At 52.9% G+C, this 19,576-nt stretch overlaps 5 protein-coding genes across 5 annotated transcripts; 2 read left to right on the plus strand and 3 right to left on the minus strand.

The window, feature by feature from the left end:
* Window positions 1-778: 778 nt before the first annotated feature.
* Window positions 779-1,529, plus strand: AAFC00_004213 (uncharacterized protein; the record flags this gene model as incomplete). The annotated part of the gene is made up of 2 exons (XM_069343820.1): window positions 779-1,125; window positions 1,205-1,529. 2 exons carry the CDS (start codon window positions 779-781, stop codon window positions 1,527-1,529), a joined length of 672 nt encoding a protein of 223 aa, XP_069202368.1.
* A 1,526-nt stretch (window positions 1,530-3,055) lies between these two features.
* On the plus strand, window positions 3,056-6,574 carry AAFC00_004214 (uncharacterized protein; the record flags this gene model as incomplete). Its single annotated transcript, XM_069343821.1, has 1 exon — window positions 3,056-6,574. One exon carries the CDS (start codon window positions 3,056-3,058, stop codon window positions 6,572-6,574), a length of 3,519 nt encoding a protein of 1,172 aa, XP_069202369.1.
* An 813-nt stretch (window positions 6,575-7,387) lies between these two features.
* AAFC00_004215 (uncharacterized protein) lies at window positions 7,388-10,633 on the minus strand (the record flags this gene model as incomplete). The annotated part of the gene is made up of 3 exons (XM_069343822.1): window positions 7,388-8,582; window positions 8,643-10,451; window positions 10,518-10,633. The coding sequence occupies 3 exons, from the start codon at window positions 10,631-10,633 to the stop codon at window positions 7,388-7,390; spliced, it is 3,120 nt and encodes a 1,039-aa protein (XP_069202370.1).
* Window positions 10,634-13,604: 2,971 nt separating this feature from the next.
* Window positions 13,605-16,254, minus strand: AAFC00_004216 (uncharacterized protein; the record flags this gene model as incomplete). The annotated part of the gene is made up of 2 exons (XM_069343823.1): window positions 13,605-15,551; window positions 15,607-16,254. 2 exons carry the CDS (start codon window positions 16,252-16,254, stop codon window positions 13,605-13,607), a joined length of 2,595 nt encoding a protein of 864 aa, XP_069202371.1.
* A 1,157-nt stretch (window positions 16,255-17,411) lies between these two features.
* Window positions 17,412-19,302, minus strand: AAFC00_004217 (uncharacterized protein; the record flags this gene model as incomplete). The annotated part of the gene is made up of 2 exons (XM_069343824.1): window positions 17,412-19,138; window positions 19,221-19,302. 2 exons carry the CDS (start codon window positions 19,300-19,302, stop codon window positions 17,412-17,414), a joined length of 1,809 nt encoding a protein of 602 aa, XP_069202372.1.
* Window positions 19,303-19,576: the final 274 nt, after the last annotated feature.

The following is a 19,576-nucleotide window of genomic DNA, read 5'->3' on the forward strand; positions in this document are numbered from 1 at the left end:
TAGTCAGCTCGATACTTCAGCGGGAGGAGGCATGCTCGACGTTGGAATTCCTGTCTGGCGCTATTGCTGAAAAGGCCACTGTCGGCATTGCTATCGATGCCCAGCTTAGAAGGTGCCCGTTTTGTATGATTGTGAACATACACCTATAGGACCATAAGATACCTTAGGTTACCTCATGCACGGAGGTACAGCCCAGGGTCGTCACGTGCTATGACGTGCTACTTCCAGCCACCACCTTGAAGTTAAAGGCACAATCACTCTGCTCCGACATACTGTAGCTCAGCACCTTGGTGGACCCACTTGTCCGCATTCAGCATGTGCGCCTCAGTAGCATGACACAGAATACTTGTACGGCCAAAGGATGTGAGTCTTTACAGTAGTTTTCGAGTAGAGTATCTTAGGTTGCGAGATGACTAGACACCGAGGATCGAAGAACAAGCTCACGATGTTCTTGCCACTGCTCAACTTCCTGATGAGTTGATGCAGCACGTCGTGTGAACTACGGCGAAGGTTCATCCATCCACTACAGGTAGGTACTTTGTGCATGTCTAGACCAGCCCAAAAGGAAGTGTCCTGCCGGTAAAACCAGGGCGAGTCCCCCGTAACATATCCCGCGCTCTTGCGTGATCGCTGCCCAGCTGTATTCAGCAGCTTCCAAAATTTATGTTATTACCCCTCACCCCTCTACTGTATCTTGAACTTGTCTACACAGCTATTCCATCTCAAACAACACCACATTACCTATCTTCATACTTTAATATCTCATATTCCATACAAAATGTCTGCCGATCGCGCTGAGCCTCTCCGCCTGGGCAGCACCGCCCCCAACTTCGATGCTGAGACCACCAACGGTCCCATCAACTTCCACGAGTTCATTGGCGACAACTGGGTCATCCTATTCTCCCACCCCGAGGACTACACTCCCGTGTGCACCACTGAGCTCGGTGCCTTCGCCAAGCTCGAGCCCGAGTTCACCAAGCGCGGTGTCAAGCTGATTGGTCTCTCCGCCAACACCATTGAGAGCCACGGTGGCTGGATCAAGGACATCGATGAGATCTCCGGCAGCAGCCTCAAGTTCCCCATCATCGGAGACAAGGAGCGCAAGGTTGCCTTTGCCTACGACATGTAAGTATGACGGCGGAGAGCAGCAGCCCTCCGAATCCGAGGTGTTGCCACCATGAAACCCCATCTAACACGAATACAGGATCGACCACCAGGACACTACCAATGTCGACGCCAAGGGCATTGCATTCACCATCCGCTCTGTCTTCATCATTGACCCCAAGAAGAAGATCCGAACCATCCTCTCTTACCCTGCTTCGACCGGTCGCAACTCGGCTGAGGTTCTCAGAATCATCGACTCCCTCCAGACTGTTGACAAGGTCTCCTGCGCAACTCCCATCAACTGGATCAAGGGTGACGATGTCATCGTTCCTCCCACCGTCTCCACCGAGGACGCCAAGAAGAAGTTCCCTGACCTCAAGGTAGTGAAGCCCTACCTCAGATTCACTCCTCTTCCCAAGGAGTAAACCAGCAGCACCCTTGAGATTATTTGTCGCAAAAAGAGCGTTGCTATAGATCTTACGATACCTCAAACGCGGTTTAGACACATGCTCAGCTGTCCATGAGACAGACTTCTTGTGTATGCTGTGGACGAATCAAAAATAAATCACATTTTCCATAACATTTTACCTCAACTTGATTGCTCGATGTGTCTAGCATACTTTGTTTCTTAATTCTCAGGCTGCAGCTAGGTTGGCCATTCCAATCGCATGGGTGTGTTTGTGCCTGATCTTGAGGGATTCACTTCGAGTGATGATGACTATGCATTTCAATATCCATTTGTCTAAATTCCGCAGGCTGTACCTGCATGCGAGGGCCATGTCACGGAAGAGGAGGACGAAAATGTACCAGTCCAAGGCGAAAATTGAACAAGATGAAACCTTTTGATCTGTTCGAGACATCAAGAATCGGGGTCATGACTTCCATGTAGGAGATCATGCAACTAGACACAAGTAACAGATCGACGGCTGGGTCGCTATCACAATACGAGTCGTCTCAAGACATGCAGCATGTTATTCTTCATATACTGCAGAACAGAAGAACGATAGGACAAAGAGTAGAGGTGGTGACTCATGTTGCGTTGGCTACACGCCGGTTGCGTCCATTACCATTTAGTCGGATTCGGCAGGCAGGCACATCAAGATTGCTTGACAATACTACAAGTACATACCTACCTACAGCAAGAACAGTTAAAGATCCCCTTATACTGATGTCCCTTTAGACCTAGTCAATAAGCTAGGTAAGGATTCCTTTGAGCTGCATGACTCTGGACTCACGCTAAGCGGGGGAAGCTCCGCAAGAAACGCTGTGTCGGAAACTCATCATTTTAGACGTAATTATTACCCCTTTGTATTCTCCGCCACCCCATAGAACGCCAAGGCCAAGTCCAAACGCTTCTTCCGAACTGTCAGGTACCGACAACCCGCAGCCGTGATTCCTGTTTGGCTATCTCGCCCAATTGCACGGAAATCGTCTGATCTAATTCAATACATATCGCCGGGACGGGCGACACGCAATCATCTCGATTAGGGAATACACAGATAAGGACTGGACAGACACTGAGCAAACAAAACTGTGTGCGGTATGTTGATCTACTGTATCTCTGTTGACACGAGCTCGCGAGTCTGTAAATTTGTACATTATATGTAGTCTTCAAAGACTCGTAATCCGTTTGCCTAATTGAAATGTGTCATCTCGTTCGTTTGTCCTTGGAACTTCCAATCTTTGATGTCTACGAGTACAATTGAGATATCGGTACAATCAACTTCACTTGTGCGGAGCATGAAGCAACTCTACATGGGTTTGTGTGGGAAGACTTACGAAATGGCTCACCTCACCTTCACTTTGGAAAGAGCCATCATATGGCCAGAATTGGCCTAGGGAACTTCATCCTTCAAATCTCCTTCAACCCGTAGACAGACTCTGCTTTTCGATTTCAAATTTGTTCGGTATCGCTACTGCAGGACCTCGAGCGTTTGAGGAGGCTTTCGTGATGGCTGCTAACATTTCGTCAACAACAGGTGAGATCGCAAATCAGAGCGCGCTCACTGCTCTATATCTGCACGAGGAACCACAGCCGTCTCAGGACTCAGACACAACCGTTGCGGAGGAGAGTTACAAGGATACCAAAACTCCGCGGTTGAAACGTCTTCCAGCTCTACTAAAGCGTACCTTCTCTTCGAGATCTGCTAGACAGCGTGTATTCAGCGCACAGTCTACCGCGGTCAGAGAGATTTCCGTTGGCGATTTTACTGCAGTCTCTGCAAAACACGAAGACGCAGCTGAGCTTCGGCAAGTCGCGAGACAGGAGCCATCCCCAAAGCTTACGCCCCCGTCGTCGCCATGCGTGGATGAGCGCAGTGAATCCGAAACCGCATTGAGTGCCAGCATCGTCAACCCTAACAGTTCATCGGATCCGAAAGACTGTTCTACGGCACTTCAGTCTCCAAAAAGACCTCGTCTAAGGCACGTGGCGATAAGAATCCCTAGCTACGCGCACGCTACTTACAGCACTGCAGAATCTCTAGCAGACAGCTCTGTTCACACTCGTACGGCTCACTCACGTCCCAGTGAGGTTACCGCCATGTCTGTGTCTGCAGCTTCTAGTCGCACAAGCACACTTGATTCGGCGACTTCTGCGCCGTCACCAGCTCAGCTCTATACCAGGAAAGGCTCCAGTGCTCAGATCTCTGCATACAGCAGTCAATCTAGCTTAGGCGGCCGTGATGACTATACTTCAGCATCGGAGCAAGAGTCCAACCATGGAGGCCATACCTCGACAATTCAGCAAGGGCGCTCGTTTGGTGCCTCGTCTGCAGCACCAAGCACGTCTAATCAATCTAATCTTTCCGGCCTTGTGTGCAATGTTCACAGGTCAACGGGTAAAGAGCCACCGCCGCTCGTAGGTGCCACGACTACAATCTTGGGGGATAAGCTATACGTCTTTGGCGGCCGTAGAGTTTCTCGATCGAGGCCATTCTTGACGTCTGATCTCTACGAGCTTGACTTGCTTCGCAGACACTGGACTCGCCTCGACGCGAAAGGCGACGTGCCACTTCCGCGCTATTTTCATAGTGTATGTGCTCTTGGAGACAGGAAGCTCGTGTGCTATGGCGGCATGTCCCCAGAAATGAACATTGGCGAGGGAGGACTCGCTGTTGGTGAGGAGCCTCAGGTCACTGTCATGTCCGACATACACATTTTCGATGTCCCCACTTGCACCTGGATGGAAGTGTCCTCGGCGACAAAAGCACCCCAAGGTCGTTACGCGCATTGCGCAGCAATCCTACCATCTTCTGCGGTTTTCTCGTCTGCCAATGCCCCAGTTTCAGCAATACACCACAATCCTCCTGGAAATGACCCAAACTCAGGATCATTAGGCGTCCAAATTGATGGTACTGGTGGTGCGGAGATGATTGTTGTAGGTGGTCAAGACAGCGCCAACCGGTACATTGAACAAATCAGTGTCTTCAATCTACGCAGTTTGACATGGACATCCACCACCCCAATGTCTGGTCGTAGTTGCGGCGCATACAGAAGCGTCGTCACTCCCCTGACTACGATGAGTGCCTCGAAGATTGGTGCAGGACCCGAAAGACCCGATGAAGAAGACCACGATGATGATGACGATTTGGGAGAGGTCGAACAGGGGGTTTCGGGCGCCCCTATGCTCGTCTACACGAACTATAATTTCCTCGACGTCAAGTTGGAATTGCAGGTGCGACTTCCGGACGGCACACTCGTGGACAAGCCTATGCATGGAACAGTCTCGCCCCCAGGTCTCCGCTTTCCTAGTGGTGGTATCATCGACAACAATTTTGTTGTCGCTGGCACTTTCCTGACTTCATCGAAGCAGGAGTTTTCCTTGTGGTCGCTAGACCTTCGTACCCTAATTTGGGCACGTATCGATGCTGGCAGTCCACTTTTCAGCCAAGGCAGCTGGAACAGAGGTGTTCTCTGGAACCGTCGTAACGCTTTCGTCATTCTGGGCCACCGTAAGCGTAATCTGGTCGATGACTACAACAATCGTCGCCTCAATTTCTCGAACATCTGCATCGTTCAGTTGGAAGCATTCGGTCTTTACGACAATCCTCGCAAAATTGCGCCAACTTCGGACTTTGTGTCTGGCAGTGCGCCCTTGGTAAATTCTTTGAGTGTACCCGAAGCAGCAATGGGTGGACGCCAGTTGAGTATCGAGGCTGAAACGCTCGGAGAATTGTTTCTCTCGTCCCGCGATCTATCAGACATGGACTTCATGGCCATCGATGGCACGTGTATACCAGTCAACTCACATCTCATCGCGCGACGCTGGGGCCCTTACTTCAATACTCTGCTACGCGAGGGAGCTTCCATCTCAGACTCAGGTGCTGAAACAGCAACTTTGCGTCCAGTAACATCTTTGCAGTCAAGGAACTCAAGTATAACCATCACACCCAGTCTTTCGTCTTCGAACGCCACGACATTGACATCTAACACAAACACCTCCACAGAACCAGCTGATACACGAGCTGTACCGCCAAACACCAGACCAAGAACCCTGTATCTTCCTCACTCGGTTCCCACCATATATGCACTATTACATTACCTCTATACCTCCGCGGTTCCAGCGCCTCCCTCACCTCTAGCGACTCCATTGATCCTCTGCTCACTACTCCAAATCACGAGACCCTACAGAATCGATGGCATGCACGAAGCAGTCGTCGAACGCCTCCACGAGATTATGGATGGCAGAAACGCAGCAGCTATATTCAACGCAGCAGCAATGGGAGCTGGAGGAGGAGGCGACGTCCATTTCGCCTCAACCACTCCAAGTGTAGGAGCCACTGCTTTCCATCCGACGCGCTCTGTCAGTCTCATCAGCGGTATGGAAGGCTTCAGCCTCGGCGGCAACGGCAGCAACGGAGGCGATGGCGGCAGCTCTGGAGCAGGAGGCGGCAAAGGCGCAGCTCTGCGCATCGACACCGACGTCGCGAACGGCAACAACGGCCGCAAGGGCAGCGTCGCAAGCCACAGAGTCCCCGCCACAACCATTGCGTCCACAGCCGCCGAAGCCGCAGCGGCAGCATCAGCAGCTAAAATGGCAGCGAGCAACAGCGGTCACGAAACAGACGACGACGACGACATGTCTGTGCCCAACTCCGCATCCACCACTCACAGCATGGCATCCTCGCAAGTCGATCTCCGGGAGCTGACGCCAGGAAACACACCCGTGACGTCCGCAGGTGGTGGTGCGGGCGGCATTGGAGGCAGCAGAAGCAGAAGCGGCACTCGACGCGAAGACCGCGAGATCTGGACCGGGGAATGGAGCTCCGTCATCGGACTCCAGAAGCGAGGACTCAGGGGTTTGATGGAGAGCAGAGCAAGAGCCAGAGAGCATGGCGGTGGCCGCGTGGGTGGTGGCGGCACTCCCAGACTCGGAGGAGACGATACTCCTCCTGTTGGTGGAGGTGGTGGCGGCAGTGGCATGGGGCCTGGATCAGGCGAGACGAGAATCGGATTGGGCATCGCCTAGGTGAACTGTTTTCTCTCGGTTTTAATCGCCTCGATGCAGTAGCGTCAGTCAGGTGTAGATCTGCAAGTCTGTAGTGCCGCAAGATCCTATCGCCAAGGGCCAGCATAGGAGAGAGAGACAGGAGAATCCCAACGCGACCAAAAGACAAAAAATAGAGACACATCAATAACCAAAAGCCAGGAAGAAGAGAATATGGTAGCATGTAGCACGAGTCATCAGCAACAAGCACCGATGCTTCTGCAATACGGGAGAAGGTCAAAGAAAAAACAGTAGAGCAGGGAAGGAGATCAAAATCATCATCATTCCCTTTATAGCGCCCTTCTACCAAGTAGACAGGAAAGAAAAGTTATCTTCAGATCCATTGCTTGCTTTCTCTTCTCGTATAGATGTTTCCTATAGAGACATGGATATCACAGTCTGTTCGAATATCAACCAAGGCATTCGAAGGGGCGGAGTCTTGGTAATGAATCTGTGGTTTTTGATTGTATTGCATGTAGCTATACGCTTCACTTGACTAGGCCGTCCTCTGGCCCCTCTTTTTAGGTCATGATTGACCAGCCCATCTCTCCTCCTCTCGCCGAATGGTCGCTTCTCTGCAGCAGCATGGCATCCACCATTCATGATGAGTGCGAAAGAAGAGGAGAAATAACGAATACGAGAAAAACGCCGGTGTAACCTTGCCCATCGTCGCCATGATATCTCGGAGGACGTGAATATAAAACAAAGCAGAAAACAGAAAGTAAAGGGACTCGGGGAAAATAATTCGACGCAATCATTCGTGCGTGCGTGCATGCATGCGTGACTCTCAAAACATCAACCTCCGCCCTGAGCGATAAGTCGCAACACAATGCCCACGTAGTCCTTGAGGACGATATTGTGAGCCATGGCATGGAACAAGCGGTCCTTGCAGACCGGAGCGAAGACTTTACGCATCAGCGATCTCGGGCCGGTCTCTTCTCTTTCTGTTTCTGCCTCGTATGCTTCGTAGGCTGCTGCTTCTGCCTTGGCTTGTCGTCTGCGCTCGCGCTCGTCCTCGGATAAGTCTGCGTCGTCTTCGTCGTCTTCGTCGTTGTCGTCTTGGCGGGTTCCCAGGTGGAGGTGACCGTTCGTTGCGGCGGAGGAAGAGGTTGCGCCGCCTGTGGACTTTGTTGACGTAGATGCTGCTGCAGGGGCGATCTTGGGGATTGCGCGGGCGATGTTCCGTAGGACGAGGGCGCAGCCTAGAGGCACACCTGCTGCGTCGTTGCGCTCATCCATGAGGGTGCGTTGCCAAACATGCGAGGCTGAAGGCACCAGGGGCTTGGGAGCGACTCCGTCCGCAAGGGAAGTGTTATGGCGCTTTTTCCAGGCTGCGGAATCTGGAAGATGAGTCTCGACGTGGCGGGCTAGTAGGGCAAGACCCAACGCGGCTGACGAGGATGAGGAAAAAGCCTGTTGCGCGGGGATGACATGAGTGCATGTGGCCCATTCGCATTGACTCGTCAAAGTTGCACTTTGGGTAGCCGCTGCGGCGGCGCGTGCAAAGTCGAAGCCAGATGTCAGACCAGGCGTGCCTGAGGATGATGGTCGGGACAGACTGGGGTCTGCCTGATCCATCGGAGATATGCTCTTTCTTGGGACGTTGAGATGGGTGGAAATGATGTGAGCGAGAACGGCGGCACTATTGCCGAACCAGCCACCGCATCCTTTGCCATCAGAGTAAGAAAAGATGGCACCGTAGTCGCGAACAATGTCGCTATTGTGCGAGCGCCACTGACAGCGCACGAGCTCTCTGCCTTTGTAGTCGACTGGAATCGCTCGGGGCTTGATGCCGCGAATGACATATTTGTTAGATCCTGCCACCTGAGCAGATGCGCCGCTGAACGTGTTAGAGACGTTCTTGATAAAATCGCCGGCGATCAGGTGCGGATGCGTTTGAGCATAAGGCAGGAAGGTTCCTTGGTATGACTGCCACAGATGGATCTGCGTCATTTCCGAATTTGGGTCATCTTGGAAGCACATGCGGAGCCTGTGAATCATGTCAGCGATACACCTCTGTCAGATGGCGCACAGGAAGGGCACGACTTACCAATGCGAGCTACGTTCAGGTTCCGAGAAACGCAGCAGTTGTTGGACGAGTTCAGGGGCCAATCGTGGCACTTGAGTGGGCGGCTCTTCTTTTTCTTGAGGCAGTTGCGGCTGGGGTCTTGGCGGGTCCGTTTTAGCTTGGAAGAATAACAGGGATGAAAGTTGACGGACGAGGCCCTCAACATCGGTATCGAGAACTAAAGTCTCGACGTTGTCGGCGATGCTCGTGTATTGAAAGAGGAAGTCAAGGCAAGCAGTCCTCAGTTCCTCGTCTTCTACCATCATCCACCCGAAGAGACGCTCCAGCACGGAGAGAGGAACTTGCTCGAGCCGCTTGTTGGTGGGGAAAAGCATTCCGATACGTGCGATAGCCTTGAGCGACGTGACAATCTTGCCACGGTCGCTGGTTTCCAGTTGCGACAGTAATGATCGATACAGCACGTCTTTCGAGTCGAGATCGAAATATTTGGTGAGTTGTTCGGCAGTGTCGAGAGCGTAGTTCTGCAGCTCGACAACGGCAGGGTGTGGTCTGAGGTTTAGCACGATGCAGACGTAGTCGCGGATCAGGGGTAGTCTCGACAAGTATTGCGCGTTCTCCTCAAGCATGACCATGTTGCGGATGACCAGGGCTGCTTCGGCGATACGGCCAAGCTCCAGCGAGAATTGCGCGGTGTGGACGTGGTCGTCTGTGTCGAGAGGGACGCGCGACTTTAGTTTCTTGAGAACGTCGGCAGTGCCGTGCACTCCATCAAGGTAAGTGGATTGACCGGGAATCGCATCGTCGTCTTCGTAGGAAATAGACCAGTCGACATCATAGAAAAGAGAGCTGATCTGAAGGACTTTTGCGACAAGTGCTTCTGCCAAACCTGCAAATTGATCGAAGCGGTATTTGTCGCCTCGTTCGTGGGAGATTTTGACGAGATGATGCAGGGCATATTGCTCTTCTTCGGGGATGCCTGATTGCAGGGCGAGCTGAGCGCGAACATAGATGTTCGGGCCGATGAAACCCGTACCTGGCAGCATCAGGCCCTTGTACTTTTTGGCGACCTTGCTGGCAGCAGCGTCTTGTTGTTGCTTGCGCTTTAGTCTGTAGTGCTCTGGGTTATTGGCCGGTGTGGTGACTGGTTTCAGAGAAAGAGGGTACTGTTGGCGTGGCTCGTAGTTTGCAAGGGTGGTCGAAGGGTTGTGCGGGGGGTACGAGGCATGGTTCAGGCCGTTCGCCATCGCCGTGGCAGGACTCGGCGAGGGGACGTGGTTGTGATTCGAGTTGGAATTGTTGCGCGCTTGACGTGCGGGCTGCGTGTCTGGATTGAACAGCACACGCTGTGGCGGGGCTTGACGGAGGCCTCTGGACGAGCGACCAGTCGCGCTGCCTGGTAAGTCGTCGACTTCCACCTTCTCCTGCTTTGGCGTTCCTTCCCCGTTCTCGTCGTCGCTCGAGTCGCCGTTGGCCAGGTTCTCCTCTTCACGCGTGTGAGGGCGCTGGTAACTCTCCAGGGTGCGGCCCATGACATTTCCGCCCTTTGCTGTGACTTCCTCCAGGATCTCCTTTGGCGGCGGCTCCTTCTTCCAATGCGTCGAAATCTCATATGCCACGAGGTTCTTGTAATATGCGCTCTTGACCATGAACGCTTGCGCTGCCAGATGAGGACTCTTGCCCAGGAATTCTTCGGCCACCTTCCTCCACATCAATGGCTTCGCTTTCGTATCCGACACGAGATCATATCCTCCCTCTGCGACAACGCGTTCATACAGTTTGTGAAGATCCAGATGGCGCAGGCCGACTTTTGGCGTCGCTTCGAACATCGTCCTGTTCTATCTGTTACTTATTTTCCTTCGCAACTTTCGTTGGTTCTGCATCATTCATTCTACGCACCCTCGCTTCTCATGGTATTTTGCTAATTCCTCAATGAATGCATCGTACTCAGGAGTGTGTTCGACCGAAGGCTCGCGCTTGAAAGGCTGGTTGATCTTACTCCCCTTGGGCGGCATCTTCGGCCTCACGCGACTCTGACTATAACGGTGTGAAGGGTAGATATGCGCGTGTGAGAGGCATCAGATAATAAATGTCATGTGCTTGGGATTGGTCGCATTAAAGCTCGAGTGAAGTCCTGCAGACAGACACAGACACAGACGCGTCTCTAGTTCAAGCCTTTGGCTGTCGACCCTGGCCGTCTTGCCGGCGTTCTCCCAGCCCTGGGGAGGGCCTTCCGTCCCGACGCTAAACTCTATCGTGTCTCGCTTGCCGTACCTTACCTTGTTGGATACTGCGACTTCCTCCTTCTACAGTAAAGTAAGGTGCAATAGGCATTACAGGATCAGTCTGTCTCCATTCTCTTGATTGCAATATCACAAAATTCGCAATGTCGATCCGACAACCTTCTGCACCATATGGCCGCACTGTCATGTGTCTTCCTTTGGTCAAGTATTCCTTTGCAACAGTCACTCCAAACATGACATCCGTACCGTGGTCTCACAAGCAAGCTGTTGACCTGGATGTTCTGGTTGAACATGTTGGTATTGCAACCGACACAAGCTTACAACTTCGGGTCGTTCAAGCCTCAGAAACATTGGTTCGTCTTCAACAGACGATCCTCGCTGTCCTTGTTGGTTCTTACACACGGCTCTCCGATTGACTATAGTCTAGGAATGCATACCTCTTACCAGACTTGTCAGTGCTGCGTCGAGCATACAGAAAGCTCTCGAAGCAACTTCTGGCCCTTTCGCAAAAATCGAAAACCTCCCAATCTTTGCCATGTTCAAGGACAAGGCTCTGGCCATCAGGTACAACAAGCCTACGGGCGAGGTAAGTGTTCAGAGATCACACCTTGCTGCCTCATGCCCTGATCTTATCATCTGCACGCAGTCCCGACGGACCCAGATGAACTTTGGTGAGAATGGCCATCTCAGGCAGCTTCTTAGTATGCTTCAGGGTATGGGCATGGCCACTACCGAAATCAAACCTAAAGGATTGTCTCGGCTATCGAACATTTCTCCTGCTCTTACCCCTGTTCCTGTAGCACAGGCGGCTCAGGACCAGCCTCGTGGTAGGTCCTCTGATGATACTCCGTGACTTGTAAACTTATTGGCTTCGAAGACCAGACGCCAACCGTGACCTATTCCTCCTCGCCTGAGAGATCCAGCACTCCTACTGAGTCACCATGTCCCACTTCTTCCACCTTCTCGGCTAGTCGTTCGCAAAGCGAACCACAGCGTCAACCCCATGACTTCCAAACAGACCGGGTCTACTTCGAAGGACAACGACCTACCCAGGTTCCAGTCCACCGAGTTGACCATGCAACCGAGGCCACTCGCTATAGGAACGCAGCCTCCTCTGAACACCACGAGACTGATTGTCGATCTGGACAACCACACGGGGAGTATGTGTCGATAGATATGCCCATGATATTCACATCTCAGCATGACACTCCACATCATGATCACACCAGAACCTCAGTGTCTGAACCCCCACTTACGCTTCAAGATGTGCTACCACCGCGTCGCATACTGCCTTTCGCGAAGTCGGCCTCAAAGTCGCCCGCGTGTTCTGGTGATCTAGCTCCCCTGCCAAAGCCGAGATTCATTGAGGATCAAAATAACCCGGAAGTGTACGGGGCCAATCGTCCTCGATCAAGCGCCGTAGTAGGAGGATATGAAGATACATATGTTCTATCTTCACGCTCATCACACACACCCACTCTCTCGACATCCAACGATATTCCAGCGGCGTTACCTACTCATAGTGAGCCCCGCCAGTCATCCATAGACCGCAGCCAGCATTCCAGGTTCGATGAATCGATGTCCTATGGTAAAAAATCGGCTGCACCGTCGCGTCACTACAATTCAGACTCGGTGCAGACAGCCAACAGCAACGAAGTTGACCGCATCTTCGCAAACCCTAGCCTTGTCAGTGACCTTGACGGAGCGAGGCCGCGTCAACAAGCAGCCGGTTACGCAGCACAGTCGTATGAAGAGAAGATGAAGGTGCTGAACATGATGATATGTGAAAGTCTCGAAGATGAGAACTTTCGTGCTCTCTGCTCGGATCTTGACCACATATGGAGATGGAGGGTCATCGGTGAAAAGGAAAGATAGTGTTTCGTTCTTGAGGACAGATGCATCAGGGTATGTAGAAAGACGATAACACGTGATCACGGTGGTCGATGGAGGACTGTCTCTGAAAACCGCTTAGAGCATAGAGATGCTAGCAAGCAGTAACAATCTCTAGTGGCAACTAAAAGCTCTATATTCTGAGCCCGCTCTAAAAAATTGACTGCAATGACAGTGAAATGAGCTTGCTTGTATGGTCCACCGACGGGTGAACCCACATGGCTAAATGATCTTGTTACTACAAAACATGAAGCAGTGACCTTTTCGGTCACATATCGAAGACCTCAAACTAGACAACAGAACAAGGGAACGTGATACAGATCCATCGGAGAACACTTTCGCACATGCGATGTCTACCCCATTGGATGGGACAGGGTCGCTCTCAGAACGAGGATCCCACTCGCGCCAGGCGAAACAGTAGAACAACAGAGTGAAACTTCACCAAGCATACATGAGTGACCAGAAGTGAGGGAAGTAGAAAGTTGAGAGTAAATTTTTGGAGATGGAGTGAAACCTACATACACACATGGACGCGGATATATATGTGGATGAAATTAGTCTACATGTAGATATAGGCGGGTTTTGCGCGCCTCGCGGGCATACAATACATTTTCTTTTTCTGTTTTGTTCCTTCCCATCTACTCCCGTTCGTGAGCACTCGCACGCGGTCTGGTCTGATGAAGGGTTTACGAGCGTGTGTCATGCACACGACGTCCTTCTCAGCCCTTGCCTTGCCATTTCGTCGTCGTAATCGTCTTTCGTCTTTCGTCTTTTTCACTTTTTTTTTTATGTCTCGTTCCTCTACATTGCTTGCCGAAGCGAGCAGGGCGCACCGATATAGCAAGAAGAAAACTCAGTCCACGTTAAACATACCCTGCCCCAGCGCAGTGAGGTATCCGTATCGCGTGAGCATAGTAGGATCAAACCCGCTGCCCGATTTCGTCAACCTCGCCTCGCCCGTGGCGCTCACATTGCCACCTGCACTGCTTTCGCCTGCGGGCGGCGCGGGTGTCGCTCTGGCGCCTCGACTGTTGTCTTCGTTCTCGGCCAGTCTGGCTTTCTTCTTGAGCACGAGCTCCCTGATCGCAGAGTCCCAACCTGTACTGTGTTCGTGGCCGGCGAAACCCCGTCCCAGACCCAAGGCTTCGGCGATTTGTTCGATGCCCTTGATGGCTTCTTGTCTGGTGCGAGGCACGTCGGCGAGCTCACACAGCGTCATGGCGGAGAGGGCGGCGAAATGGTGGTTCAGCGGGGTGATGGGCGTCTGGCGCTGGTTCAGGACATGGGCGACTTTTGACGCGTGGCCGATGAGCTCGGTCGGTTCCGTCGTGGGGTTGAGGCGTTTGATGAGCAGGTGACAGTGATGATAGCATAGATGCACGAGATTCAGGCTGCCCCAGACACTCTCGACGCTTTCACGGAAGCGGTCGATCTCGCCGGCGAGAGTCAGACCCAACAGAGCAGAGGCGGGGTTCGAGGGCGCCATGACGTTTGTTTCGGGGGTTTTGGTCGTGGTCAGGATGGCGGCCAGGTGGCCAATGATAAAAGACAAACGCGCGAGGTGGTAGGTCGACTCGCCCAGGAGGATCTGGTCTTCGGGAAGCAGCACGACGCTGTTCTCCGGAAGTTTGAGCAGATCGGCGGTGGAAGAGGCGTGCCACCTGTCCAGAATAAACAAAACCCACCATACGCGACGAGACAGACGTTCTTCGCTGTCGGGATCGCCCTCGGTGGCGAAGCGTTCGCGCGGTCGGACGAGATTGATTTCGAGCTGACCTGCGACCCCCGCTGCCCTGCCTAGCCATTCCGAGCGCGAAGGTCCTGCTTGGCCTCGGATCGTGGCGGGGCCGTGGTTGTCACTCTCGAGCGCCATCAACAGCAGGGTCTGGAGGTAGAGGAGATTGGTGGCATTTGTGTGAGTAGATGGGTTGTCAAAGGGGTAGCCTGCCAGCAACTCTGCAGCGCGCTTCATCATCGGCGCGTAAGAACTGTTGGCGCGTAGCGTCGAGGTTGGAGAAGGAAAAGTACGCATTGTGCATTCCAAGGCGATCAGGAAAGCTTCACGCAGGCTGACCGAGCAGTCTGCCAGTCGTCGTCGGAGGTTGTTCTTCGAGTGGGGCAGCAACGGAAAGGTCTGATGAATGATGCGATAGTATTCGTCAATGACTTCTTCGTTCCAGTCAATGAGATTGTTGGCGCCCGAGCTGGGCTCGTTGGTGTCATAAGGCGTGCTGACGCTCTCTCTGCGGCCCGTGTCGCCGCCGTACTTGAAGAATGGCTGTAGACCCCCAGTGGGCGGGTTGTATTGTCTCTGGTCTGGCGGCGGTTGCATGGAAGCGGTGGGTGCCAAGGCTGCCTGCGGAGCCGGCGGAGCTTGAGGCGGAGGCAATGTAGCCATGCTCGGGTATGGACTATGGCGCAGATTGTCCGCATACGTGTTGCCATAGGGCGGAGGTCTGGCAGACTGAGAAGGTGTAGTGTCTAGGAATCCCTCGGACTGAGAGTGAGTGCGCTTCCGACCGCGTTGATCGGGCGAGTCCAGTTCGAGCTCTCGACGCGGCGCGCCAGCGGCAGCCTCGGCGAGCGACTGCTGCAGATAGTGCAATTCAGCAGTGGTTTGTGATCCATGGTGTGGGTGGATCTGTCCCTCGAGCGCGTTCAGACGTTCAGCCAGTTCCTTGATGTATCCTTTGCTCGGACCGCGCTTCATCGGCTGTCGACTGAACGCGCACGGCGCCCCGGTCCTTCTGCAACTCGAGCAGGGTGTTGCTCCTGACTCGTCTGGCGCGTCGCATCGAATCTGCAGATCGATTAGTATCCAACTGAGTCTTCGGACAAGCACGTGGGCCGCGCACCTTCTTCCTTCTACACTCATCACACGCCCTCGACACCTTCGATCGCCTGTCCTTTTGTCCAGGGGTCTCGGGTCCGGTCTGCATCATCTGCCCGGCCTGAGCATCTTGTCCTCTCATGAGAGACTGCGCGGCAAGCACCTCATTGGAGGGCGTCATCATCTGGCCATTATAGCTATGCTGTTGCTGTGGATGATGATGTTGTTGTTGTTGTTGTTGTTGTTGATGTAGCTGCTGCTGCTGCTGCTGCTGTTGCGCGCGTAAGCCGTCGCCGTTTCGCGCGTCTGCCTCGTGATCGCGAGGGATGGGCGATGACTGGGTGAGCATTGGAGCCATCTGGCGGGTCAATTCGTCTCTGAGACGCGCATCGGCTGCCAGATCCTGGCCCGAAGCTGTCGTACTAATCGGCGCATCTTCTTGATCTTGCGGTCCTTGCTGTGACGACAACGGCGGCGGCAGCTGGTGCTGTTGTTGTTGTTGTTGTTGTTGTTGCTGCTGCTGCGGTCGTGATGATTGCGACGGGGGCTGCTCCGGTTGCAATGGCTGCTGCTGTGGTTGCTGTTGTTGCTGTGACGCGCCGTAGAAGGGACCGTAGGCTGGCGACGCGTGCTGCTGTGTTGGCGAAGGGTAATTCACCGGTGCAGACGCCATTTGTTCGTCCGGTCGAGTGATGGTTTATAGAAGTCTCCACAGGGATATTTGAATTCAAATGTGGTCGATCAAGTGTCGGTACGACCAACTTGCGGGGCTAATTTTGGTTGCTCAGGGCGGAGACGACGTCGAGTGTTGCATACTGTGACGCGGTTGCGGGCGCGTTGTTGGTGGGTGATGAAGATAGAGAGAAGGTAAAAGAAAGGATCAAGGACAAGTCGACGACGCTGGGAAGACAATACAGAGAGACGTCTGTTCTTCGACACTTGGCTCGCTACTGCTGCGACGGAGCCTGTGGCTCGTCACCAAGTCTCCCATCGTCATCAATATAATCTATACTTCTGTATAACAAGTCTCGGATGATTTTGCATGTCTTTGTCTGAATCCCATCGGCTTCGTGTTCGAAGAGCTGAAAGGGTTATGACCGAGCCATGTGTGAATCGATCAAGGTTGCTGCTGGTTCGTCGGAACGGGACATCATTCTTCCTACAATTCTTTACACCTTCTCCAGTACCTTGTCCAACTTGACCTTTCAGAATTATTGACGTATCTCTACTGGAGGTAAACCTCCGCCTCATCTTCTGTGGAAAGAATTGCTCGGCGTCTCGCCATTGCTGCCTCCGGTCTAATCCAGGCAGGCGCTATTCATTTTATGCTCACATATCCAGGGCCAATGTTGACCACAATTTCCCATGTGGATCAGTCACATCTCGAACACATGAGGTAACGTTCCCTTGTCTAGGTAAACATTGCTCTGATCGCTTAGTCTGCGGGGAGGAAAAAAAATACAGGACGGCGAAAGCTACTTGTATTTTGGAGATATGCGCATGGGAAGACTTGACATTTCGAGTGGACTGTAAACAGATCTATACAGCGAACCACCAAAAAAAAATCACACGCTTTCCTCCCTTTGCATGCATGACAAACAGGGATGAATGATCCACAACGATGATATCCTGATCATCCACAGAAGGATAACCACACTCCCCGGTGGCTTATCCAGAGACACACCAAACAGAGTGTGGTTCCTCTTGGTTTTTTTTGTACTTTTTCTAAAAATGTTGGTAAATTTTCTAAGTCATAAGTCGTCAACTCCATCGATTGACCAATCGTGGGTGCTAGCTGTACTTGTCGCTGCTTGAGCCGTTCGCCCGCTGTTAGCTCCAGGGAGCGTCAAAGGAGCTGCTAGACCAGTTGGTGTCCATGTTATATGAGTTGACGAAGTCTTGATCCGCCGGCATCGACATGCCATCATCCCATTGCATCGTCCTGTAGCTGTTGTTGAAGTCTTCCAAGCCAGTGTTGCTTGGCATGCTGCATGCTTGTTGTTCGCCTACCATGGACTGCTGCGAAGAGTCGCCAGCGCCGAAGTCCATGCCGTGGTTTGAGCCGTCATTGCTGCTGACAAGACCGCTGCTGAAGTCGGGCATCAGTGCTTCCCAATTGTAGCTGTGTATGCCAGAAGTCTTGTCTTGCTGGAACATGTTGGGCGGGCTCTGCTCCAGGGGAGACTGGGAATGCACCGACTCGCCGACATTGGACATCATGGGCTGCGTCTGGAAGAGTGGCTGAGACACGCCGAAATCATGCAGGGACATGTCTTTGGTCGACGAATTTGAAGACTCGGTCGGAAGTACCATCATCGTATTCTCCTGCGACGAGAACACGGGCATGCTCCAGCGATTCGGCGAGCTGGTATTCGTGTCGAAGGTCGCGCCGAATGCATTGTTGTCAGCAGCAAAGTCGTTACCATAGTCGAAGCCTGTCAGTGGCGCTTGGCTGTCCATCGAGTACTGGGCATCGAAGCCGCTCAAGTCATCGACACGAGGGAGGTCGTCGATTTCAGATATGGTGCCGGAGGAAGCGTTCGTGAGGGCGGGCTGGGCGTCCAGACTGCCCGGATCAAGTCTATTCCAGTCCATGCTGGCCCAAAAGTCCGTCGTCTTAGTGTTGTCAAAGTCCATGGCAGACGTAGGTACAGAGCCAGGCAGGGAGAAGGCTGACGGGTCCGTGGAAGATGTTGCAATGGACATTCCACTCTGAGCACTAGGAAAGCCAAACTCTTGATACATGGTCGAATTGCTGGCGACACTTGTAGAGGCTTCCGACGACATGTACGAGGAGCTCTCGATGGGCATATTGATATCGAACGGAGACTGATGGCTCATCGATTGATCCAGAGTTGGCGATGATTGCTTTGACTGGATTTTCACAGGCTCGACGGGTGTCGGCTGAACAGCGGCAGCTGTCAGAGATAAAGGTTGCCAGGTCATGGAAGACTTGGCCCTCAGAGACGCCAGACTGTCTACAGAGCGGCGGGAGATGTTCTGACCGCTATGGGCGGTGTGAGAGCGGGGCAGCTTGTATGGAGCACCGCTTTCGTGAGCGGCGTTGTTGTGGCGATGAGCAGGCTTGTGATGACCATTCGAGTACATGGCAAGGTGGCCTTCGGACGAGCGGGTGGTCAGACGAGGTTTTGACTTGGGAATGGTCGATATGGCTTTAGTAGGACTTTCGCCGCGAGGTTCAGGAGACTCTGTACTGTGGGAGGCACAGGTGCACTTGCCGCCATGAGGACAACAGCAGTGATGATGGTCGGCAGAAGTCTCTTCGGGAACAGGGCCCAGTTCATGTACCGAGGCATGAATCTCGTCCGTGTCAGGAGTGCTACTGCCGGGAGGGGTGGTCGAGCCAGTGCAGCCATTGGCAGCGACACCGGCGGCTTTGGCCTCTGCTTCGCGCAGGTGGATGCACTTTTCCTTGGGGTGCGGCTTCTCGCCACAATCGCACTTGACGTGAGCCGATCTCTTCTTGCGCTCGGAGCGACAATGAGGGCACTGTGTTACCGGTCGGCCCTTCTTGGGCACAAAGGTGAGTTCTCGGTCTGTAGATTTGGAAGAATTAGTTTTGTGAAGTGATGCGGACTCGACAGAACAAGAGTAAGCTTGTTGCAGAAAGCTACTCACCAACATGGGTACATCCGCTCACGCGGTGTCCCTTGAGGCACGAGGCGCATGCCCATTTTGTGCCATCTTCTTTGACTACCATGCCGGGAAGGAGGACAGATCAACGCGATGAGTGGGCGCGCGGGCGATTCTTTTACCGGGTAATGAAAATAGGCTGGTTTCGGGCTTATACCAGCAAAGCGGTCTGGTTTTTGTTGTTGTTGTTGTTGTTGTTGTTTCTTCTGGTGAGAGAAACAAGAGTGATTGGAAAAGAGAAGATGTGGACTGTATTCTACAATCGCAGTGGGTATCTTTGATGCACCAAAATATATATGAGGATTCCGTTTTAACGCCAGAGTATAATGGGTTTTGGTATG

This window comes from Neodothiora populina (assembly GCF_041146345.1).
Source record: "Neodothiora populina strain CPC 39397 chromosome Unknown canker_contig_17, whole genome shotgun sequence".
Lineage (NCBI taxonomy): Eukaryota > Fungi > Ascomycota > Dothideomycetes > Dothideales > Dothioraceae > Neodothiora > Neodothiora populina.